The 21,057-nt window shown below is 36.0% G+C and overlaps 1 protein-coding gene across 1 annotated transcript; it reads left to right on the top strand.

Annotated features, from left to right (window-relative positions):
* The first annotated feature begins 1,291 nt into the window (after positions 1-1,291).
* Positions 1,292-20,508, top strand: LOC140149211 (asparagine synthetase [glutamine-hydrolyzing]-like). Its single transcript, XM_072171428.1, has 11 exons — positions 1,292-1,679; positions 7,014-7,276; positions 8,252-8,398; positions 9,695-9,785; positions 10,298-10,483; positions 12,276-12,368; positions 15,908-16,035; positions 16,770-16,896; positions 17,724-17,931; positions 18,712-18,949; positions 19,349-20,508. The coding sequence occupies exons 1-11, from the start codon at positions 1,643-1,645 to the stop codon at positions 19,580-19,582; spliced, it is 1,752 nt and encodes a 583-aa protein (XP_072027529.1). The 5' UTR covers positions 1,292-1,642; the 3' UTR covers positions 19,583-20,508.
* Positions 20,509-21,057: the final 549 nt, after the last annotated feature.

Genomic DNA, 21,057 nt, shown 5'->3' with positions numbered 1-21,057 from the left:
GGATATAATTTTGTTCTCTCTCCTTTTCTTACATCTTCTCTGATTAAACACATACAAACACATACACAGCACCTGTTGGAACTCCCGGTCGGAGCCGGGAGTTTCAATCATTGGAACTGACTACATGTATACTAGTATTATAAATGTAACTTTGTAAGACTATCACACAGTGACGTGTGATGTGTCCACACTGGATATAATGTAAGACTTCAGTCTTTATCATAAGGGGCTGTGCAATAATTATGAGCCCCCCCCCTGGGGGGGGGGGGGAAAATTTCCAAACGGCTCGCCAAAAATCGCTTGCCCCCGCCCTCTCGGCTTGCCAAAATCGCTTGCCCCCCCCTCTCGGCCTGCCAAAATTCTTCCCCCCTTGTCCATGCCAAATTTTGGGATCCCAATTTAGAAACCTTAAATGGTTTAGGCCAAGTAACAAAAATAACATGTATATCGTCCCCGCCCTCACCGATTTTTTGAGATTTTCAAATATTTTTGTTATTTTTCCTATTTGCTCCCTTACTTTATTCGCTGGTATAGTGATAGTGTGATGTCATAATACAGCCTGTATGCCTACTTTGGTTCAAGGACATGTTCCCTATCATGCACGGTTCCTATTGACTTTATGTTGATCAAAAGAAGTTTACCCGGGGGCACCCAATTAATAATAATAATAATAATAATTTATTCTTATATAGCGCATTACAAACAAATCTCAATGCGCTTTACAAAGCATACATAAAAGCATAAACACATGGCAACAATATTTAAATATACAGCATTAAGATACGAACTAACATTTTAAAATTAACAAAGAAAATAAGTTGATGTATAATGCACAGTTACGTCAGAGGCGAGCAAAAAAAAAATTTAAAAAACTTAAATTTTAGTAGGGGTGAGCGGGGCGGAGCGCCGAACTTTGGGAACTAAGAACTGATTTTCGAGCAAAATAGGGGCTTGAAGAACTGAAATTAGGGCCAAATTATAGGCTGTTGAGCTAAAAATTTCTAAATTATTTCCAAATTTGAACTTAAAGAGCTACAATTGTCAGAGTTTGAGGCTCAAAGAACTGGAGCAGATCCAAATGTGGGGCTTAAGGAACTGCCGGAGAGCCTGAAAAAGGGACCCTTGACTGCCGCACATACCGTACCACCTTAACATGTGAGAGCCCCCGGAAGTTTACATCCACCTGGCATTATCTCGAAAACTAGACAGTTTTAAGAGCTAAAAACTTGTCCAGTTATAGTAATTAGTAAAATAAATCATAATATCCTGCTTTCATGCCATAAAAATGTGAAGTTTTGTCAGAAATTGTAATATTCTTTTTACCAACTGGTTGGTTTCCAAAAATCCAATTGGTCATGCTGTGTGAACATGGTAAACAGGGGACTGTCCTTGAGAGGTGCTTAAACCAAAACACTTCAAATTGTATGCATGGCTGTCTTTATCCAAGCTGATGATGTAATCACTTTTCCAGCGAATTTCTGAAAATGTTGTGATGAAAAGACATGTGTAAGGCCCGTGAAATTTATGCAGGCTAAAATCTGTATGTCAAATGTTTTGTGGAAAATCAGCCACCCCTCACAAATTTTGGTACAGTCCAGTGAGTTGTGAAGATGCTGAAATTGGGATGTCATCACTCTACTGAATGCCATCACTGATTACATTTCGTCCTTGCATTACAGGTATGTGCAAATTATTTGATTATTTTAATTAAAGTGGTTTAAATGTGATTCTTATCATTAAAATGGATAAGGATATTCTGAAAGATGACTTTGAACTATTGATATGGTAAATTTGGAAACATAGTATGTCAGTACTGATATATCTATTTCAAAGTGTTTAGAAGTTTATGTTTGCTACATTTTAACTTAAGTTGGAAGTTAAATTTAAAATTAAGTTAAAAGAAATAATATATCAGTACATGAGTTAACAAATTTAGGACATGCTTCAAATGATGTTAATATTATTAACTTCTGTAAGTAATTTCATGTTAATCAGGAGACTAGTAGAACATATGAACATGAACATGCAGGCCTTATAACATACTAGACTCTCGATAGAGTATTATTACACAGGCCTAATATTTAAGATACCCAATAACTATGCAAAGTTACTTTTTATAAGATTGGATTTTAACAACCAGTTGATATAGATATTTTGGGCCAATATCAAATTGTGAGTTTCCATTATAGTGAAAGCAAAGTAATATCATGGAAGAAAGAGATAAGAGATCTTTTTCTTCCATGGTAATATGAAACATAAAAAGATGCTATTTATATAGATAGGTGTGGTTACTGCCACATAGGTAAGTAGGAGTAAATTGGGAGTATTAAGCACCCAAAATTAGGTGTATTATCTAAGGAATTGTCCTTAAGTTTAAGCAGTCATGCATAGTGAAGCACCAGTAAAACAGAATAGTGTTGCCACTTAATACACCCAAGGTGCATTGTTCCACCCAGAAAGTATTAGGAGTAGCCCAAGGTCTTTCTATTGTAAGTGATTCAGAAGTTAGAAATCTCCTTTTGTGGCAAGATAATTGTATCAAGACATTGGCTGGCTATTTTGAAAAGAGGTTTTTCCAGGAAGAGGAGGGTTAACGAATTATATACTTGAGATAATCCGGTAGGTAATCCGATTGCACCTATTCATAGTCCTTTATTCTCAAGTAGTTAGACATCCACTTGCAGTAGCCTTTGATGTGATGTGTGAGACCGCTCACGGTCGACCGATTTTCACTCCAGAATTGGAAATATTTCGAATGTTTCTATAGAGAGTTTGTTGAAAAGTATGAAACGTGTGTATTAAGGACCTCCTGCTTGGATGGGATATCACATGTGGATATTACAAGAAAGAAATCGAGTGTTGTCAAATTTCCCCCAAAATCCGCCTTTTTTTGTTAATATTATACATTTCTAAAGAAGAAATTTTTAGGATTTTTTAGAGAAGTGATGATTGTTGATCATTTCTATTTTCAAGTTTTATGTATTTTCCGGTCATTTCCTGTAAACCCAATAAAGATATTCTGATAATTGACAACATTCTCTATCACAAATGACAGAGGCTGAAAGTGACAACAAGCGACGAAAATTGTAATTTGTCATGGAACTTCAGTCATATTTTATCTGAAATCTGACTGGATGACATGGGCCTGCATGTATGGTATGCATGGTAGGATGACATGCAATCACTGACCTATCCCTGAAAGTAGTTGCACGTATCACGCACGTTCCGGGTTCAAACCCCATTGTAGTATTCTATTGTTAAGCGGCTAAATAGGGTGATTTGATCATCATTTGCTTTGAATGAGCGGTCTCACACATATTTTGTTTGAGGATAGCTGGATCAACCTCCTCTTCCTTACATCTTCTCTGGTTTTTCTAGTCAAATAAGAGATTTTCATATTTTCCTACCATGACTAGCATGCATTCTAATACACAGATACATTTTGTGCTCTATAATATTTGGCTATTTTAAGGAAGTAAAGATGAATTTATAACTAAAGAAATATTATTTAGAAAAATAATGAACATGAAGAAACAAAATGTAAACCTGTCCTTCCTAATTTAAAGATGCATAATTAATGTATGTAGGAGATCAGAATGGACGGGTAGAGAAAACATTGTCTAAATAGGGTAATTAATATTAACCAACAATTAATAAGGAAATATCTGGAAAAGAGAGACCTGGGAGATAATCATTCTGTTTACCCCACAAAATATATTATCATAATCAAGCCATTAATCTCAATTATCGCCGGGGAATTATCGGCATCTTCATCCCCTCCTCTATTATTATTCAGGTATCATTTTGATCAAACCATAAAAGGTAATCCAATAATATCACCAATTCTGAGATTTTCTCTCTCCTCCTTATTGTGAAGGGATCAAAATGTATAATCCCAAAATTATGTTAATTGGGATTATGAAACTAACGTTAGTGGCAATTAGGCCCTGGGATCTTTACCCTATCGTGATTGGCCAAAAGTTGATCAGGAGATGGCCTGACACACCCTGGTCTGAAAAATCAGGGGAGATCCCAGTGTCTTTGATTTGTGACCACCATCGGGAGAGGACTTGTCTTCAACCTTACTCTCCACCATCTAATCTAGACCAGACTTATCATTTCGTTTGCCATCAAGAAGCCAGCAGCTTGAACACTTGAAAAATGTGACAATATGCAAAGATAATAATTGTAATTCTATGTGTGGTAATTGCTTAAACAAAATAATCAAATTTGATATTTTTGTAACTTGTAACAAATGTAGTCTTGATTTCCATGTTAATTGTATTGATATTTCTGATGTTGATAAATCTAAAACTTGGTTTTGCAAATGTTGTTTCTCTAAGACCTGTGATGATAAGCTTCCTTTCAGTGATGGCTTTATAATAATAATAATAATAATAATAATTCAAGGAAATCCCGCCTATTTTTCAGGCGCACCACTGCAACGGCAGTGTATTTCGACAATTCACGCGTCACTGCAACGGCAGTGTAATTTTCAATTTGATTTTTACATGTATAATCTATATCACCATTTCACAAACACAACTAATCTATTACTATCACTGTACAGACAACTACTACTGCCCTGGAACCTAGGGGAAGGGGGTACAGATACCAGAACCGTGGGTGATCCCCTACTCTTCCGAATAGCTCTGACACTTTTACGTGCACAGGGATGATCGAGAGCCCTCCTGTACACGGGACCAACGGCTTTACGTGACTTCCGAACCACAGACGAAGCACATACACTACCTATATCTGCACGTGATAAGCAGTGTATGGGGGCGAGAAGAAATTCTTCAATTAAATTCTGAGATTAAATTTCTGAACTGAATTGAAGGATTCCTGACCATATAGGAACTTTTTGGGAGGGAAGAGAATTTTCACCTAAGGCAAGCCCAAGGCTCGAACCCTCGTCGATCGTATCTCCCGGCCGGCAGCGCAATGCCTTAACCACTCGGCCATCTCGCCCTTAAAATTTAAACTGTAAATTGCAAAAGGGATTAAAAATAGCTCATCTAAACATCAGAAGTCTCATCCATAAAGTAGATTATGTCAATCTCCTTTTACATGATAATGGTATTGATGTGCTTTGTTTAACAGAAACTTGGCTTACAAAGGATATTGATGATTCAGAGATTAAGATAAATGGCTATAGTAGTGTATGTAGGCTTGACAGGCAAAATGAAAATGATGAATCTCATGGTGGAGTATTATATTACATAAAAGATAATATTCCATATAAGCAAAATACTGATCTATGATACAGATATTGAAGCTCTTTTCATGGAAATTAACTTGCCAATTATAGGTTTCCAGTGATCAATATAAAAATCTCACCTTTTTTTGAGAAAAGTGGGGATGCTGTGGATCACAAACAAAATGCCCTTTTAAAAAGGTGTAGTAACTACAAATTTCGAACGTTTGACATGTCTGAGGACTTGTTCTCAAGTTGTCAGCCATGAGGAGTCTCCGGTGTTAATTGTTTTCATTTTAAATGTTGCAAAATATTAATATGACCGACTGAAAAACGATCGGTCGATCATCATTGACATTTTTTGCAACGGATGTATCATGTTATTTATTCTGTTAAGGGCTCAGCTTGTGACGTTTTCGCTAGTTCCAATAATTGAAACTCGCGGCTCTGACCAGGCGTTCTAAGAAGTGCTGTGTATGTGCCGCCGCTGTTCTGGGGGGGGGGAACACATGTATAAAAGTTGTAAGCATCCGTGTGAATTGACTTTCAAAATCGACCCTAAAAGCGAGGATGTCAAAGTTTTGCTAAACTAACCTAAATGAGGATTATATTCAAATAAAAACACCCTAAGCGATGAATTGGTTTGAAATATCCCCTAAACAAGGAGATACATTAAAAAACACCCTAAGTGAGGAATTGGCTTGAAATTTGCCCCTATAAACAAGGATAGACATTGCGCATGTCAGTATAAGTGTCATTCAGTGATGATGAGCGGCTATTCAAGGCGCTGTTGAAGTTGGCTCCAAATTTTTAATCTGGTGTGTAAAATCGCTCTTGTGCCGAATAACTTGGTAAATATGTCACCACTAATTGGTAATTTAAAAAAAAAATACCCTAAGTAAAATGTGTGTTTTGAAACCCTATTCGCGGATCGCGCAGATCCTTATTGCGTATTTATATAGGCCTACTGTCTGGTAAGCAGATACTAAATATGGTAGCGAGCAATCCAAATATGGTGACCAGCATGCGCTCAATTTGTTCGAGGCACAACATATTTAAGATGGAACAATTACGCATTTTATGGTAAATTGTGAGATATTTAATATGCATTCCCGTTTTTACAGAACTTGAATTTTAAAATCAACCTTGCATGAATGAAACTGTATTTCAGCAACTCTTCCTATACATGTACCTTTGTACAGCCGTTCAGTAGCCACAGTTCAGTAGCGCAGGCCTATATGCGAACGCAAGGTTACGTGTTACGCATAAGCGCGTAAAAATTTGTCATGCCTGGAACATTATGAACTCTTGGCGGTAGCAGCTAAATATTACCGCTTTATCCTTTAGTTTTATTGCTGATATCAACAGAGAAATACCGCGATCTTTTTGTAATTAGGTTAAGTGGTAATAACAAACGGACATTCCGAATGAAATAATCATGTGAATTAGACATCTTTAATATTAGCTTGTTTCGTTGTTGAAAGGTATTCAATCATGTTTCACCGTTGTTCATCACCGATTAACAACTCGCGTCCGGCGCGTCTGCGTGGTTTACTGCGCTCGGGCAGAAGCGAAATAAACCACTCAGACGACGCTGACGCATCGTTGTTAATCGGTGATGAACAACGGTGAAACATGATTGAATCCCTAAGTATCTCATCTGAGTAGGTACTGAATACCTCGCATTTAGTTCTATAAAGCAAGCAATCAACATTAAAAAACTCGGACACTATCCAAATGTATGCATATTATAAATACTATATACCCAGCTTTTATTATGTGTAATCCTGGTGTAATATAATATTATTCTTTTCAGTCAAAGTAAAGACAATGTGTGGAATTTGGGCAATATTTGGAGGTGATGAGGATGTTGCCAAGCAGTGTGGGTGCGCATTGAGTATAGCTCATCGAGGACCTGATGCTTTCCGTATTGAGAACATCAACCATTTTCGCAACTGCTGTTTTGCGTTCCATCGTTTAGTCATCCTTGATGACATCCATGGTATGCAACCTATGAGAGTCAGGTCTATGCCTCATATATGGATGGAATACAATGGAGAAATCTACAACTACAAAAAGGTAAATCCAGCTGAAATCCATCCACCCACCCCCTAAGACTTGTCCTTAATCTCCCACACAGGGAGTTTGAATTTCAAATGGGACTATCTGAATGGGCGACTCCATTTGAAATTCACACATTTTATAAAAGTGACATCAACCACATCTGTAATTAGGCTGTTTATAATAGAAAAATGATCAGGGATCAAAGCCGCATCAATGGCAACTTCAGCTTGAAAAACCTTGAGTTTTGAACTCTAGAGTAGCTTCAATCTGGTGGGATAGTGGGTGGCATAAAGTTGAGAAATAATGAAAGTAGCTAAAATAACCCTCCAGCATCAAGAAACCGATAAATATTTAACAAAACTGCTTTTTTTTCTCATACAAGATTCCCGAAATGTTCCCTAAAATTGAGCTTCTAAAATGTGATCACTACTGCATTAGGTTCGGATGAATGACAATTCTTAATGCAAACAAACAAGAAAAAAAAACTCTTTAGGGGGTACACATTGCTGTAAATTGCTATAAATGAAGGATATTCGATAAACTTACAAATGTCTGAGCTATCTGACGCAACAAGATTTTTCTCACTGGGAAATTTAATTGCTGCGAAAACCTATTTTTAAACATAGACCACACTAAAATTATAAATGTGGTTCACATCCCTGCCTTTTTTGAAAGTGAGGAGAGACCAAATACAGCGGTTTTCACATGAAATTGACATTGCGAGCAGTTTTCAGCATCTTTCAGGAAAATGATGAGGCCCTTTTTATATAAGATTATAAGGGTTTTACCCCTTAGAGTTCCACAAAAACACTTCATGCTGACTAATAAACTTATTTGTCAGCATTTGAAAATTGAAAAAAAAACCTGGACTGATCCCAGAAAGTGAGGAGGGAGGCAGACTCAAAATGAATTTTTTAGTGTGTGGCTTTATGTCTTTTATATGCTTTTATGTTTCCTTCAGTAACCATAATGTATTGTTTCAATATACAGGTCCAAGAAGAGTATGGCTTTGAATACCAGACAGAATGTGATGGTGAGGCTATTATTCATCTATACAACAGATTTGGCATAGAACAAGCAGCAGCCATGTTGGATGGAGTCTTTGCTTTCTGTCTCTTAGACACTGATGCAAGAAAGGTATGCATAAGGCCTAAAAAAGAAAATTGTTTGATTTGGGTAACCGGACCTACTCAAAAACCAACCCGACCCTCAAAAAAACCAACCCCAACATAAGCATGCAAAAAAAAATAGACAAATAATTTTTTTAAAGTAAATAAAAAAAAAAAAAATTTGAAAAAAAAAACCAGATGAAAAAAGGCCTTTTAACATCAAATGCAATTTACAGCTTTAAAAGTAAAAAAAAAATCCCTCCTTATCTACCTATTTATTTATTTTTTTATGTTATGCCAATCAAACAAATTTTTCTTTTAGGCATTAGGCACAGGCAATACAGGTTATGAGTGGTACAGTGAACATGGGCTGAATGAATATCTATATCTTATAGTATATATTTGTTTATTCATATATTATATATAGTATTTATATTTGGTGAATGTATTTTAATTTTTTTACAACATATTCATTCATACATTCAAGTATTCATTTCATTTCATTTCATATTTTTAAATTCTATTCTATTCTATTCTATTATTTTTTATTTTTTATTTTTACACACATCACAACACAGTGGAAACTCATTAACATAAAATCTGTTAACACAAACTTCCAAAGTCCCAAACATGTCCCTTTGTACATCTAATAACACAAAATCCTGTCAACACAAACTACAAGGCCCTATGTGTTAACAAAGTTCCTCTGTAATAATACAGTATCTTATTTTTTTATTTGACCATGAGCATGTTCATGATTTGATTTGAAAATTGAGTGCAATTAATCAACTAGGGATTTCCAGCCAGGGGCGTAGCCAGCTTTCTTGGTCAGGGGGGGAAAAATATAATTTTGGGGGAAAAGAAGAAAAAAATTGCAGTTGCATCATACAATACATAGAGACTGTATGTCTTGAGCTTCCCGAAAAGGGCCTTATTGGGATGATGTGCATGCGTAGCCTTGAAAAAAAAATGGTATTTTACACTATTTTCGCCCATTATCCCGCTAAAAGGGCTTTATTATTTACAATGTAATGTGGCGTAAGCCTTGAAAATTTGTGTATTTTACACTATTTTGGCCCTGAATTTTGCCCTTTTTCTTTTCCTTTGCCCTCCTGATTTTCTCTTTTCATTTTTTGTCAGAGGGCACTTTTCTTTCATTTTTTGTCAGGGGGCACTCTGCCCCCCTAATTTAAGAGTGAATTAACTTTACCACAATACTTGCCAGCACAATAACAAGGTAGTTCAAGGATGATGGCTTCCTTGCTGTATGCTCATTAAATAACTGATGCCTTTGAAACTTACAATGATTGTTGGATATTTGCAGGTATTCGTAGGAAGAGACACATATGGTGTGAGACCTGCATTCCGTTTGCTCAAGGATGATGGCTTCCTTGCTGTATGCTCAGAAGCAAAAGGTATCCAGATGTTCTTTGTTTGTTTTTTATAAAATTCTTGAATTGAAGGTGATGCCTCAAGGTCAGTCACAATTCTGGGGGTACTGGTTATTGATATATACAAAGATTCTTGTAAAATGGGTAGTTTTAATATGTAGGCCTATGTGTGACAGTAATGTGAATAGGTATTTAAAAGAAGCAAATTGAAGAACAGAGGTCCTCGCTCAATAAATCACACTTATAAACAGTTGTTGAGAAAAAAGTTGTATGAAATGAGGTTAATTTTCTGTCCTTATGTGAGTTTAAGCATTTTTTTTAAGCTTAGGGAGCAAGATAATGCCAATACTTATTTAGGGTATATGAAATGACACTTCCCATATACTTGTTTTAGTAAAACATTTTCAGATCAATGCTTGTACATGTTTAGGGTGCTTTAAAAGTCGACATGTATGTTCATGGATGACACCCACTTATCGATGTCAAATGGCTCCTGGTAGTTGTGACTTTTATATCAATGTTTTCTATTCTTGAAGGTTTGATGGGCTTGGCACATGGCAATGGAGATCATGAGGTTGAGATTGAACCATTTCCACCCGGATATTATGAAGAATATGATGTAGCCATGAGTGGTAAAGTGACACTGGCAGAACAACGTCAATTCCACTCTTTTGAACAAGTGCCAAAGTGGAGCAACATAGTAGACAATGTTCATCCTGAAGGTATTTGGGCTATTGCGGTTAAAATCCATACACCCCTATGAAAGACACAACCTTCATCTCTCACACAAGGGGTGTGGATTTCAAATTTAGTCACTCATAGGGGGTGTATTGATTTCAATTGGAATAGCCAACTGAAAGTCACCTGTCAATCAAATATCATTTTATCCAACAAATGAATGAATGGGTATTATGCATGTTTTGACACAGTATGTGATGTGAGGCTGTTTTCACAAAATGAGTGGAAAGTTGCCAGGTAAGAAAAGGAAATATGGTTCCTGGTACTTGCCAGAAGACAATAGAAAACAAAAGAATTTTTATTTGAAATATTGACTTTTGAACACCAAGTGAGGGATGACAAGTTAAGTTTATGATGCAAAGATTATTAATCTGGCCATAACTAGAAAATAAAGATTTGCAACTGTCATTTAGTGGGAACAGGTCTGCTATGACTGATGGTGGTGAGTCTGTCAGTATTGATGTTTCCTCTGTTGGACCTATTGATGTAGTGTGATCATCAGCATCTCTGCACCTGAAAGAAAAGGCAGGAACTCCCAACATTAAGCAAGCATGACATAACATATCACACACAAATTGTAACATTCAATTAATCAGCATTTAATTTGACCCAAAAAATAAATAGCAAAAACGTATTACTTAAAATTCAATAAATTAACTTGGTCTATTGCCAGTTGGTCTAATACCATTTCGTCTAATTCCTGTTTAGTCTATATTCAATTGGTCTATTACCAGAAAGGCTAATTGCCACTTAGTCTAATAATCATATAGTCTAATGGCCATTTAGTCTAATATTGTTTGGTCTAATAACCAGTATGTCTACTAACCATATAGTCTAATAACCATTTGGTCTAATATTTCTTAAATAACCATTTGGTCTAATAACCGTTTGGTCTAATAACCGTTAGGTCTAATACTCGTATGGTCTAATAACCGGTTAGTCTAATACCATTTCGTCTATTTATTATTAAACTAAATGCTTGTAAGACTAAATGGTTTGTAGACCAAATGGGTATTAGACCAAATGGCTATTAGACCTATTGGTTATAGACCAAATGGGTATTAGACTAAATGGTTGTTAGACTAAATGGTTTTAGACTTATTGATTATTAGACTAAATGGTTATCGGACCAAATGGTTATTAGACCAAATGGTTAAAGGACCAAATGATTAGTGGACGTAGTGGTTATAGACCTAATGGGTTTAGACGAAATGGATGTAGACGAACTGGATATTAGACCAAATGGTATTAGACCAAATGGCAAATCCCCATTAACTTCCAGTAAGAGAACATTAAACCAAAGGTTTGATGGCATCATATAAATGAAAGTGTGACCCCTTCTTTAAAAAAAAATCAACTTTTAGCTGTTTTAGCTGTTTTTACAAAGGTAATCTGACTTGCTGACTCCCCTCCTTCCCTAACAAAGGATGTCATTGAACATTTAGGTTATTCCTTAATACAGACTTAGTGAAGGTCTATGGCTGAAGATGACAAAAATCATCCCCTAGCTATGTGTTAGAAAGCTGAAAGATGTGCACATGTACGCACCATTTTAAATAATGTATACAAAACACATCTTACTGTACAGTCAGTAATCTTGGAAACTCTTTGAATGGTCATGGAATTGTCACATACTCTGACTTGTTGACCCCTCCTCCCCAAATGAAAGGACTTTCCAACTTTTCATGTCCTGTTATTTGGAATTGTCATTAACTACTTGTCATGGTAAATGCGGTAATAATATTCTTTGAATTGACTTGTCTTTTTTTACTACAGGTGAAGATGTGTATGCCAACATCCGGCTTCTTCTTACAGAGGCGGTAAAGAAGCGTTTAATGACACACAGACAAATAGGCTGCATGTTGTCAGGTAGGTTTGCAACATCGGACTTCTCCTAACAAAAACAGTAAAGAAGCATTTGATTATACAGTTTAAGTGTCAACTTAAGGGGGCCAATTTTGTGCCTATTTTTGCATTTTTCTCAAAAATTATAGCGCATTGGTGACAAGTAAGATATATGTATATTATAGGGGCAAGGACTACAACTACTGCATTGAAAATTCAGCAACTCAAGGCAAGCAGTTATTGATTTATTGATCAAATATTGGTTTTCCCTCATTTTTGACTCTTAAGGCTGGTTCAAAGTGAATATTCGAAGCCGAATATTCGGCTTCGAATACGTTTTGGGCATCAAAATATATGCGGCTTGAATATAAAACTATGAACCGGAGAAAGATATATTTCTACAATTTACAGCGTTGCCCGACTGTTAACAAGTATTGCCCGTTGACCAAGGTAAGCAAAATTTAGAGAATTTCTTTAACGAAGTTAATAAAATCATAATAGGTAAACTCCATTGAACTATTGTCATGATTTAATGTCTGTATAAATGGGTCTAAATAGGAGCAGTGGCGTAACCAGTGGGGGCCGGGGATGCAAGCTGCCCCCGGACACAAAAAACCTGGAAGGAGAGTAAAAAATTGGGAAAGGGAAAGGGGAAAGGGAGAAAAAGAGGGAAGAGAAAGGGAAAGAAGAGAAAAGGAAGGAGAAGAGAAAAAGGAAAGAAAGAGGAAAGAAAGGGGAAAGAAGAAAAGAAAAAGAGGGAAGAAAGGGGAAGGAGAAGAGAACAGGGAAGGGACTCAAGGAGAAGACCCCACCGACTCCACCTCTTTTGATCAGAAATTGGGAAATATTTCAATCTTGCCCCCCCCCCCCCCGGAGGTTCAGATCTGGTTACGCCCTGACCTGAATAGGAGTCAAAAAGATTTGCTTTTGGGGCATTTACGACCTGCCTGTAACAGGTACCTTCTTGTAGGTTTCAACTGCAAAGCAAATCAAGAAATGAATGAGTCAATAGATAAATAAGTAAATAAATAAAAAATAAATAAATAAGTCAATAAATAAGTCAATAAATTCATAAATAAATAAATAAATATAAATAAATAAATAAATAAATAAATAAATAAATAAATAAATAAATATCATAAGATATGATTGAAGCGACGACTAATATGACAGCCCTCACAAGTGTTATATATGAGACCACCCACGGTGACCCACCAAAATATATATCTGTCGAGTTCAACAAAATTCAACTCCCACAAATATATTTCCGGTGAATACTTTTTTCATTGGCTGATATCCACTTGAGATCGGTATCATCAAAGTAGTACTGCTCTCATTTCATGATTCATTGAGCAATCAATTATGGCATTTGACCGAAATCTGGCGTCAAAAGATAAAAAGTCTCGTTCGAACTTGTGTAGGCCTACATTGCTAGGGCCTAAGTGTGTTTTAATGCCTGATTCACAAATTATAGAAATAAACAAGAATTTATTTTAAAAGAACACGCAATGATAGGATACCAGCGCTCGTGGTTTTGGTTGTTCTGCATAGTTTATGAAGATATTCATTGCAAAGCGCTATATATCCATTCCTACATATTACTTATTTTGCCCTCTTAATTATTAATTATAATAATGAATTTGACTGATAACAACGCATTAGGCCTACATCTTTATTCCGCTTAAAATAACTTCGTTTATTGGGGCCAAAAGCGTCAAGAATTCGCTAGTGCGGAAAAGATGACAAAAATGGTTGAACCTCCATGGCAAACGCATTTTTATATCAATAACCAATGATTTACCACCCCAGACCCTCACACATCGTCTGCCAGGGGCAGATGCATATGGCCATGATATGGGGACCTAGAGCTGGGGCCAAACATTATTTATGTAAAACCGGGGTGGAGGCATAAATCTGAATTTGGACTTTTTTCTGCATCAGTCGATTTAAAATATGGAAACATTCTTTAGGTTATGTTTGTAAGCCTAAATATCATATTATTTGCATAAAACATTACTTACCATCACTACAGCATTGGAATGCTATTGCCTGCCAGGCATTTTCCTTTACTTTCATATCGTATAAAAATGGAGTGCACGCTTGTACCGCACTAATAAGGGGCACACCACTAAATGAATGCGCCATTTGTGTAACCCTAATGAGTTCGGTAAAATACAGAAACTATTTGAGGTATTTTGGGCTGGGCTGGACTTATTAATCAGAAAGAGTGGCGAATTATAGCTTAAATAAAAGTGGAAAGCCTACATAAATTTGAGTCACCAAAAATGTCGCATTTTTTATAATTATTGAGAAAATAGGTCCGCATTATACTTATAGTGTATGTAGGTGGGATGAAAAGCCGACAATCAATTGACACATTTTGACCTTTCGTATTAAAGATATGGATTTATTAAAAAAAAAAAAAAAAAAAAATTGGGTCTTTTGGGGGAAAAATCCATATCTTCAATATGAAAGGCAAAATTCAATTGATCGTCGACTTTCCTCCAGCTACATACACTTTAAAAAATATCATTAGATTTATAATATTTACTTGAGGACTGTTATATCAATATGTGACTCCTCCCACAACTGAGCCGGATGTCGCCAGTGCCACTATTGAGATATGCTCCATCGAACTTAACAATAAACAATAGGAAAGAAAGGATTTATTGACTGTTTTATTGATTTTCACTACTTAAATGTCAAGTACTATAGACATGATATACATCATTTTAAAGCTAATTTCAAGCAGAATATTTTGGTTGAATATCTCAAAAATGATGATTGGCGACATCCGGGCTCAGTTGTGGCGAGGAGTCACATATGTGAAAAATATCAAATTTTAATAATTTGTCATAAAGTTTGTATTATATCGTGAATTTCAAAAAATGAAAATTATTTGATATCAGAAAGACATTCTTCGTATTCATAATGTAATTCGATATGTTTGATGTGCTCTCATGTCCCACAAAAATACTGTCGAAACGCTCACAACGCTCATTCCAGATTCCTTGATTTTCATTGGGGATTTTTGAAATCATCGTTAAATCGAGCGATATTCAGGTGACCTCGAGCCTTTCATATAAATCAATAGTATCTCGCTATCAGTTCGCGATATTTAATCCGATTCAACTCGGCGTGTATTAGTTGCCGCATATATTTTGGCGTCACAAAAAGTATTGAAGCGAATATTAAGCCTTGAATATACACTATGAACCGACCCTTACTCCACAACTGTTGTCTGTGCTGAAATAAAATTTCCAGTGCAGTAGTTATATATACATATTTACTTGTCACCAATGCGCTATAATTTTAGAGAAAAATGCAAAAATAGGCACAAAATTGGGCAGGGGTGTAGTACCCCCTTAACAACATTTATAACAAGAGTCTGGCAAGTGTTAAACGGTAAAGTTAGCGATCCAGGTTTTTTTTTTCAGATGATGTTATGAATGAGTGGGTTCCAACACATGACTGCTATACTGTTTCCTCTATACTGGTGGTCTTGATTCAAGTCTTGTAGCTGGTCTTGTTGTTAAGCTAGCTATTGTGTTTGCTCTATACAGGTGGACTTGATTCAAGTCTTGTAGCTGGTCTTGTTGTTAAGCTAGCAAGAGAAGCAGGTGTTAAGTATGCTGTGCAGACATATGCTATTGGTATGGAAGGCAGCCCTGACGTAATAGCTGCTAGAAAGGTGAGTGTGTAGCAAAAGTTTTTATTATTTCAATTGACCAGGGCTGTAATGAGTCACTCATACTTTAGGTCAAGTCAAGTTATTTTGCCTTGTGTGGAACTTGAGTCACTGACTGCACAAATTCAATAGAGTCAAATCACTGAATATTGAGTCAGCCCTTCATTTTACTTCAAGTAACAAGTCGTGACTCATTACAACTCTGCAAATGAATGTCACAAATCTGGTCACTTAAAATTTGATATTACATTACTTAAACGTAATAACTGAAAGCAAACTTGTTGAAGTTGATTGTTGACAATGACTTGGTGTTATAAATCTCTGTGCTTCAAGGAATGTATTTAAAACAAACAAGCAAACAAAAATTATGTCTTTGAATAGTACTTGCTTTTAAAAAAGTGCTGTAAAAAGGAAAATAGTAGTGAGAGGTGGTAATAATATTTTCAAAAAGTCTCTATTTTAAAGGCAATGAAAAAACCCAACCCAGATTTTGACTGAATATATTTTTAAAACAATTCGGAACATTTTTGTAATATATTTGCAAAACAAATCAACAAATTTTGCCAGATTTTTCAAGCTTTTGATGATATTAATTTTTAGGGTCATTTTAGCCTCCAGAAAAAATTTACAAAATAAAAATCCTGACCCACGGACATACTTGAAAATTCTGTCAGCCTGTAAATCAGGGTGTGTTTTATTCTGTCGTCTAATGCCTGTTTTCTTTTACATAATACCAGGTTGCCAAGCATATAGGAAGCGAACACCATGAGGTTTCCTTCTCTGCTGAAGAAGGCATTGCTGCTGTTGAAGAAGTCATCAGATATTTAGAAAGCTACGATATAACTACAATAAGAGCATCAGTTGGTAAGCAAACATGTCTGCAATCATCATTGTACAATGCCCTACCAGTTTCTGCATACCCAAACTCTAACCATAATCCTAATTATTTTCCCATAAACTTGTCAGCAGCTGATCGGAATCTTTGGAAATTAGTTCCAAAATATGTTTCATGTGGTAACAAAACCACCACAAAGAATTGTACACTGGCGAAAGCATGTGGTGTGGTATGCTTGTTCCTACCAATCATGCATCGTGTTGTTTTTACTTGATGCAGTGTATTGAACATGGTGTCAACTCCACTGTGTGGTTGAATACACATTCAAAACATTAGATTGATTGCTTGAATATGTTTTGATTGGCGCACATGATAGGTGCTATTCGTTAAGGTCCTGAAAAGGTCTATTGTGATGACAAACTCAATCTCACTCAAACCTCAACCCTTCAAATCTTCTATAAAAGAAGAAAAAAGTCACAGAATCATTTTTTCTTGACATAAGTGTTATGTAGTTGGAAGTGGATGAATTTGATGCTTGGAGGTGAATTGTTTCGATGTTTGAATCATGTGTAAAAGTGAGGCAGGTATGAAACGGCATTAATACCAATATTTGGAAGTTTGAATGCAAGGTAAGGGATGTTTCAATCACAATCATTTAAACAAGGGTTCAGCATAAACAATGATATATTGGAACATCCCTCATCAAAAGCTTCTGAAGTTGTTGTAATGCATCCTCTGAATCTTTTGACCTGTTTACTTCTGGTCTGGTGAGGGCACTGTAACATTTAAAAGATATAATAATTACTAAGTATCTCTTACTGATTGTTGCTTCTTTTGTACCATTCCTCCATTATAGGTATGTACCTTATATCACGCTACATCAGCAAGGAAACTGACTCGGTGGTGATATTTTCTGGTGAGGGTGCTGATGAAGTCGCTCAGGGTTACATTTACTTCCACAAAGCTCCAACTCCTGAAGATGGGGATGATGAATCTAGGAGATTACTCAAAGATCTTTATATGTATGATGTGTTGAGAGCAGATAGAACAACATCTGCACATGGGTGAGTATTATCAAATTCTTCAAATGATAGCATATAACCTTCATTATTAATCCAACTTTGGGTCACTTCAAGTTCAGAAGTGATGATAATGTTTAATTTTGTGGTTGGCTGCAAACATGCCAACTAACACCCTTGTTCACATGCCTGTATGGTGTGTGCAGTCAACTTTACACACTCAATTCGATACTGCGACCAGCAGAATGTGTACATACCTCACGACCGATTTGAGGTGAACCAAAGAATAGTAAAAGATATTTTCACGTACGGTGATAGGACCACAGCTGCTAGGTGAGTGGCAGAATGTACATACCTTGGATTCTGTGTTGTACACAAGTCACGCAAGTAGAGGGAATTCTATGGTATGTCTGTAAGATTTTACAGACCAGGGTCAGACCTCTAAGAGGCCAAGAAAAGTTATTAGATCTTATTATTTGCAAAATTTTTAAGATAGTTAAATGGTTTATGGTCTGATTATAACACATGGTGTTTTCTACCATACCATAAGGCCAATCCAAGTTTTGCATTAACCGGCTCCAGTGATACGGATTCTGGAAGCACAAATTATATATCACAGTGGCCCATAGAACAGTACACTATGTCTACCACGCTACCATGTTTTTATTCATATTGCATTAAGAAAACATATCCCAGGCATATCATTTTACTGGGGTTATGAGAAAAATATAAATTTAAAGTAGGGAGGGGGATGAGGCTGTCACTTGGGCCCACGCCTGTTGAAAATAGAGATTAAGTAAGATTGTTATTGTTGGTTCTTTTCAGATTGGAGCTCCGTGTACCATTCTTAGACCATTACTTCACATCCTATTATCTATCCATACCAGCTGAGATGAGATCTCCTAAGGGCCGGATCAGAGAAGTATCTTATCGTAAAGCATTCGATAAGACAGGACTTATACCATCAGAAATCTTATGGAGACCCAAAGAAGCTTTCAGTGATGGAGTGTCTTCAGTCAAGAAGTCTTGGTATGAATCACTACAGGAATTCATTGAACAACAGGTATGTGGGTTACAGGACACTACAAGTAGGGAAAAATGAACTGGGTAGTGTGTGTGCTTATATGAATTTATTAAACAGGTGCTGTACCTAGGCTTTAATATAAAATTGGATTGATTGAGCCCATTTTAATTTATGGTCAAGCTATGTGTTTTAAAATATTGGATGAGACATAGTCGAGTCCATTATTTCTAAACTCATAGTGAGACCAATAATTATTTGGTGTGAAGCATCCAATTTTATCATTATTATGGTTAAGGGTTAAGGGTTTAATTATTACAAGCAGAAAAAATAAGAGTCATGCAGGATTAGCATTTAGGGTGAGGTTTGAAATTGTATCAGAGGAATTCCTCATTCTGAAGTTATTCCAAAACTTGTCACTTTGTACACATTTTGCTGCAGGTAACAGACAGCATGATGGAAGATGCTCCCAAGCGATTTCCTCTCAACACTCCTCAGATCAAGGAAGCTTACTACTACCGGCAAGTATTTGAACGATTATACCCAGCTCAAGCCAAATGGATTCCATACTACTGGATGCCAAAGTGGTCCAACACTAACGACCCATCTGCACGTACTCTGAAACACTACAAAGATTCTGATGTACAAGAGAAAGATGACCAGATTACTGAATAATGTAACAGGGTATTTGTGTGTGTATGTGATTAAAAGTATTGTAGACACATCTGTAATAATTTTTTTAATTTGTCCATGGTCTGGGTACCCACTGGTGATTATCAATCGTGTAGAAGAGGCAAGGTTGATGCACTGATGACCAGTAGGTCAAAGGTCTTGGAAGGATTGTTTATCACATCTGTATTCAATGCTTGATGCACAGCACAGACCATGGAATAATTAAAACATTTACTTCATTTTGTAGCTAATATGAACTGATTTGGAAGATTTTGTAAGTTGAGTCAGAACAAAAGTTTCTGAAATTTAGGCTCCAAAAACCAATCACTGATTTGAGATGTCTTTGCAACTAAAACCAGGCCAGATCAGACTTGGCCAGGGTATGATTTAGATGGGACACTACACAGTTTAATCAAAATGCTATATAATATTTAGGTTGTATAGTAGGTTATTTAGTGAAAAATAACACCCTGTGTTTACAAGTCTAATCACTTAAAGCATGAAAATGCTATGCAATATGTATAGACTAAAATATGCCTTGGGTTTAATGGTAGAGTTGAGAAGAAGCTGTTGTTTAAAGCATTTCTGGATGAAGTCAGTTAAAAGAGACAAAGAAAACTGAATATGGATGCCTTCAGGGTGGATTTATTCTGTAACTCAAGCCAGACTCAAGATGCATCATTTTAGATTTTAAAATAGTTTTATAGGTAAAAGATGACAGCCTTTGACAATTTTGTTTGTTTTATTTTTATTTATTACACTTTATCACTGGCACAGAATTACAAAAAATATATAATATTGCACATAAGTTACATCAAAAATTACACAATATTATGAAAGGAACATTTGTTTTAAAAAGTCCAGTGAATGGCTGGAGCGAACAGGTGCCAGGCACCTCTAAGACTGCCCCACCAAAACCAAAAAAGAAGGGAAGGAAATATAAATTAGGGAGAAAATGCAGGTAAGTTACATTTGCCTGCAATTTGGACAATTACAAAAAGAGGTCCAAGTGCAAACAGAAGTTGCATCAAGGTGCGAGCAAATTTGGACTGGTAAAACTCCAAAACTTGTTGCTTAAATGAAGCAACAGAATTTGTAGATCTGATAATACTAGGGAGCTGGTTCCAAATGGGCACCATACGCTGAAAAAAAGCCCATCTTGTGGCACTCAGTTTTAGAAAGCTGATTTTTGAAGTTGGAGAAAGCTTTGATTAAACAATTGAAATTATTTTCATACTACACATTGTGCCTTCAATAAATTTATTATCAATTCTATTACCCCCCGACCCATTATTCAAAATAGTTTTATATGTATTTTATGCCACTAGACAACTAGACAAAAGATGACAGCCTTTGACAATTTTGTCTGAAGTTGGAGAAAGCTTTGATTAAGCAATTGAAATTATTTTCATACTACACATTGTGCCTTCAATAAATTTATTATCAATTCTCATACCACATAAAATTATATTATACAT

The sequence above is a fragment of the Amphiura filiformis genome, chromosome 3 (assembly GCF_039555335.1).
Source record: "Amphiura filiformis chromosome 3, Afil_fr2py, whole genome shotgun sequence".
NCBI classification, from domain to species: Eukaryota; Metazoa; Echinodermata; class Ophiuroidea; order Amphilepidida; family Amphiuridae; genus Amphiura; species Amphiura filiformis.
This window is presented reverse-complemented; position numbering and strand designations above follow the sequence as displayed.

Bases quoted from the DNA above. Each gene is read 5' to 3' on its own strand.
- LOC140149211 (XM_072171428.1), top strand. From the start codon at position 1,643: ATGCCATCACTGATTACATTTCGTCCTTGCATTACAG. The intron at 9,786-10,297 runs GTATCCAGATGT...CTATTCTTGAAG, and splicing joins TGTATGCTCAGAAGCAAAAG to GTTTGATGGGCTTGGCACAT. The intron at 16,897-17,723 runs GTAAGCAAACAT...CCTCCATTATAG, and splicing joins TACAATAAGAGCATCAGTTG to GTATGTACCTTATATCACGC.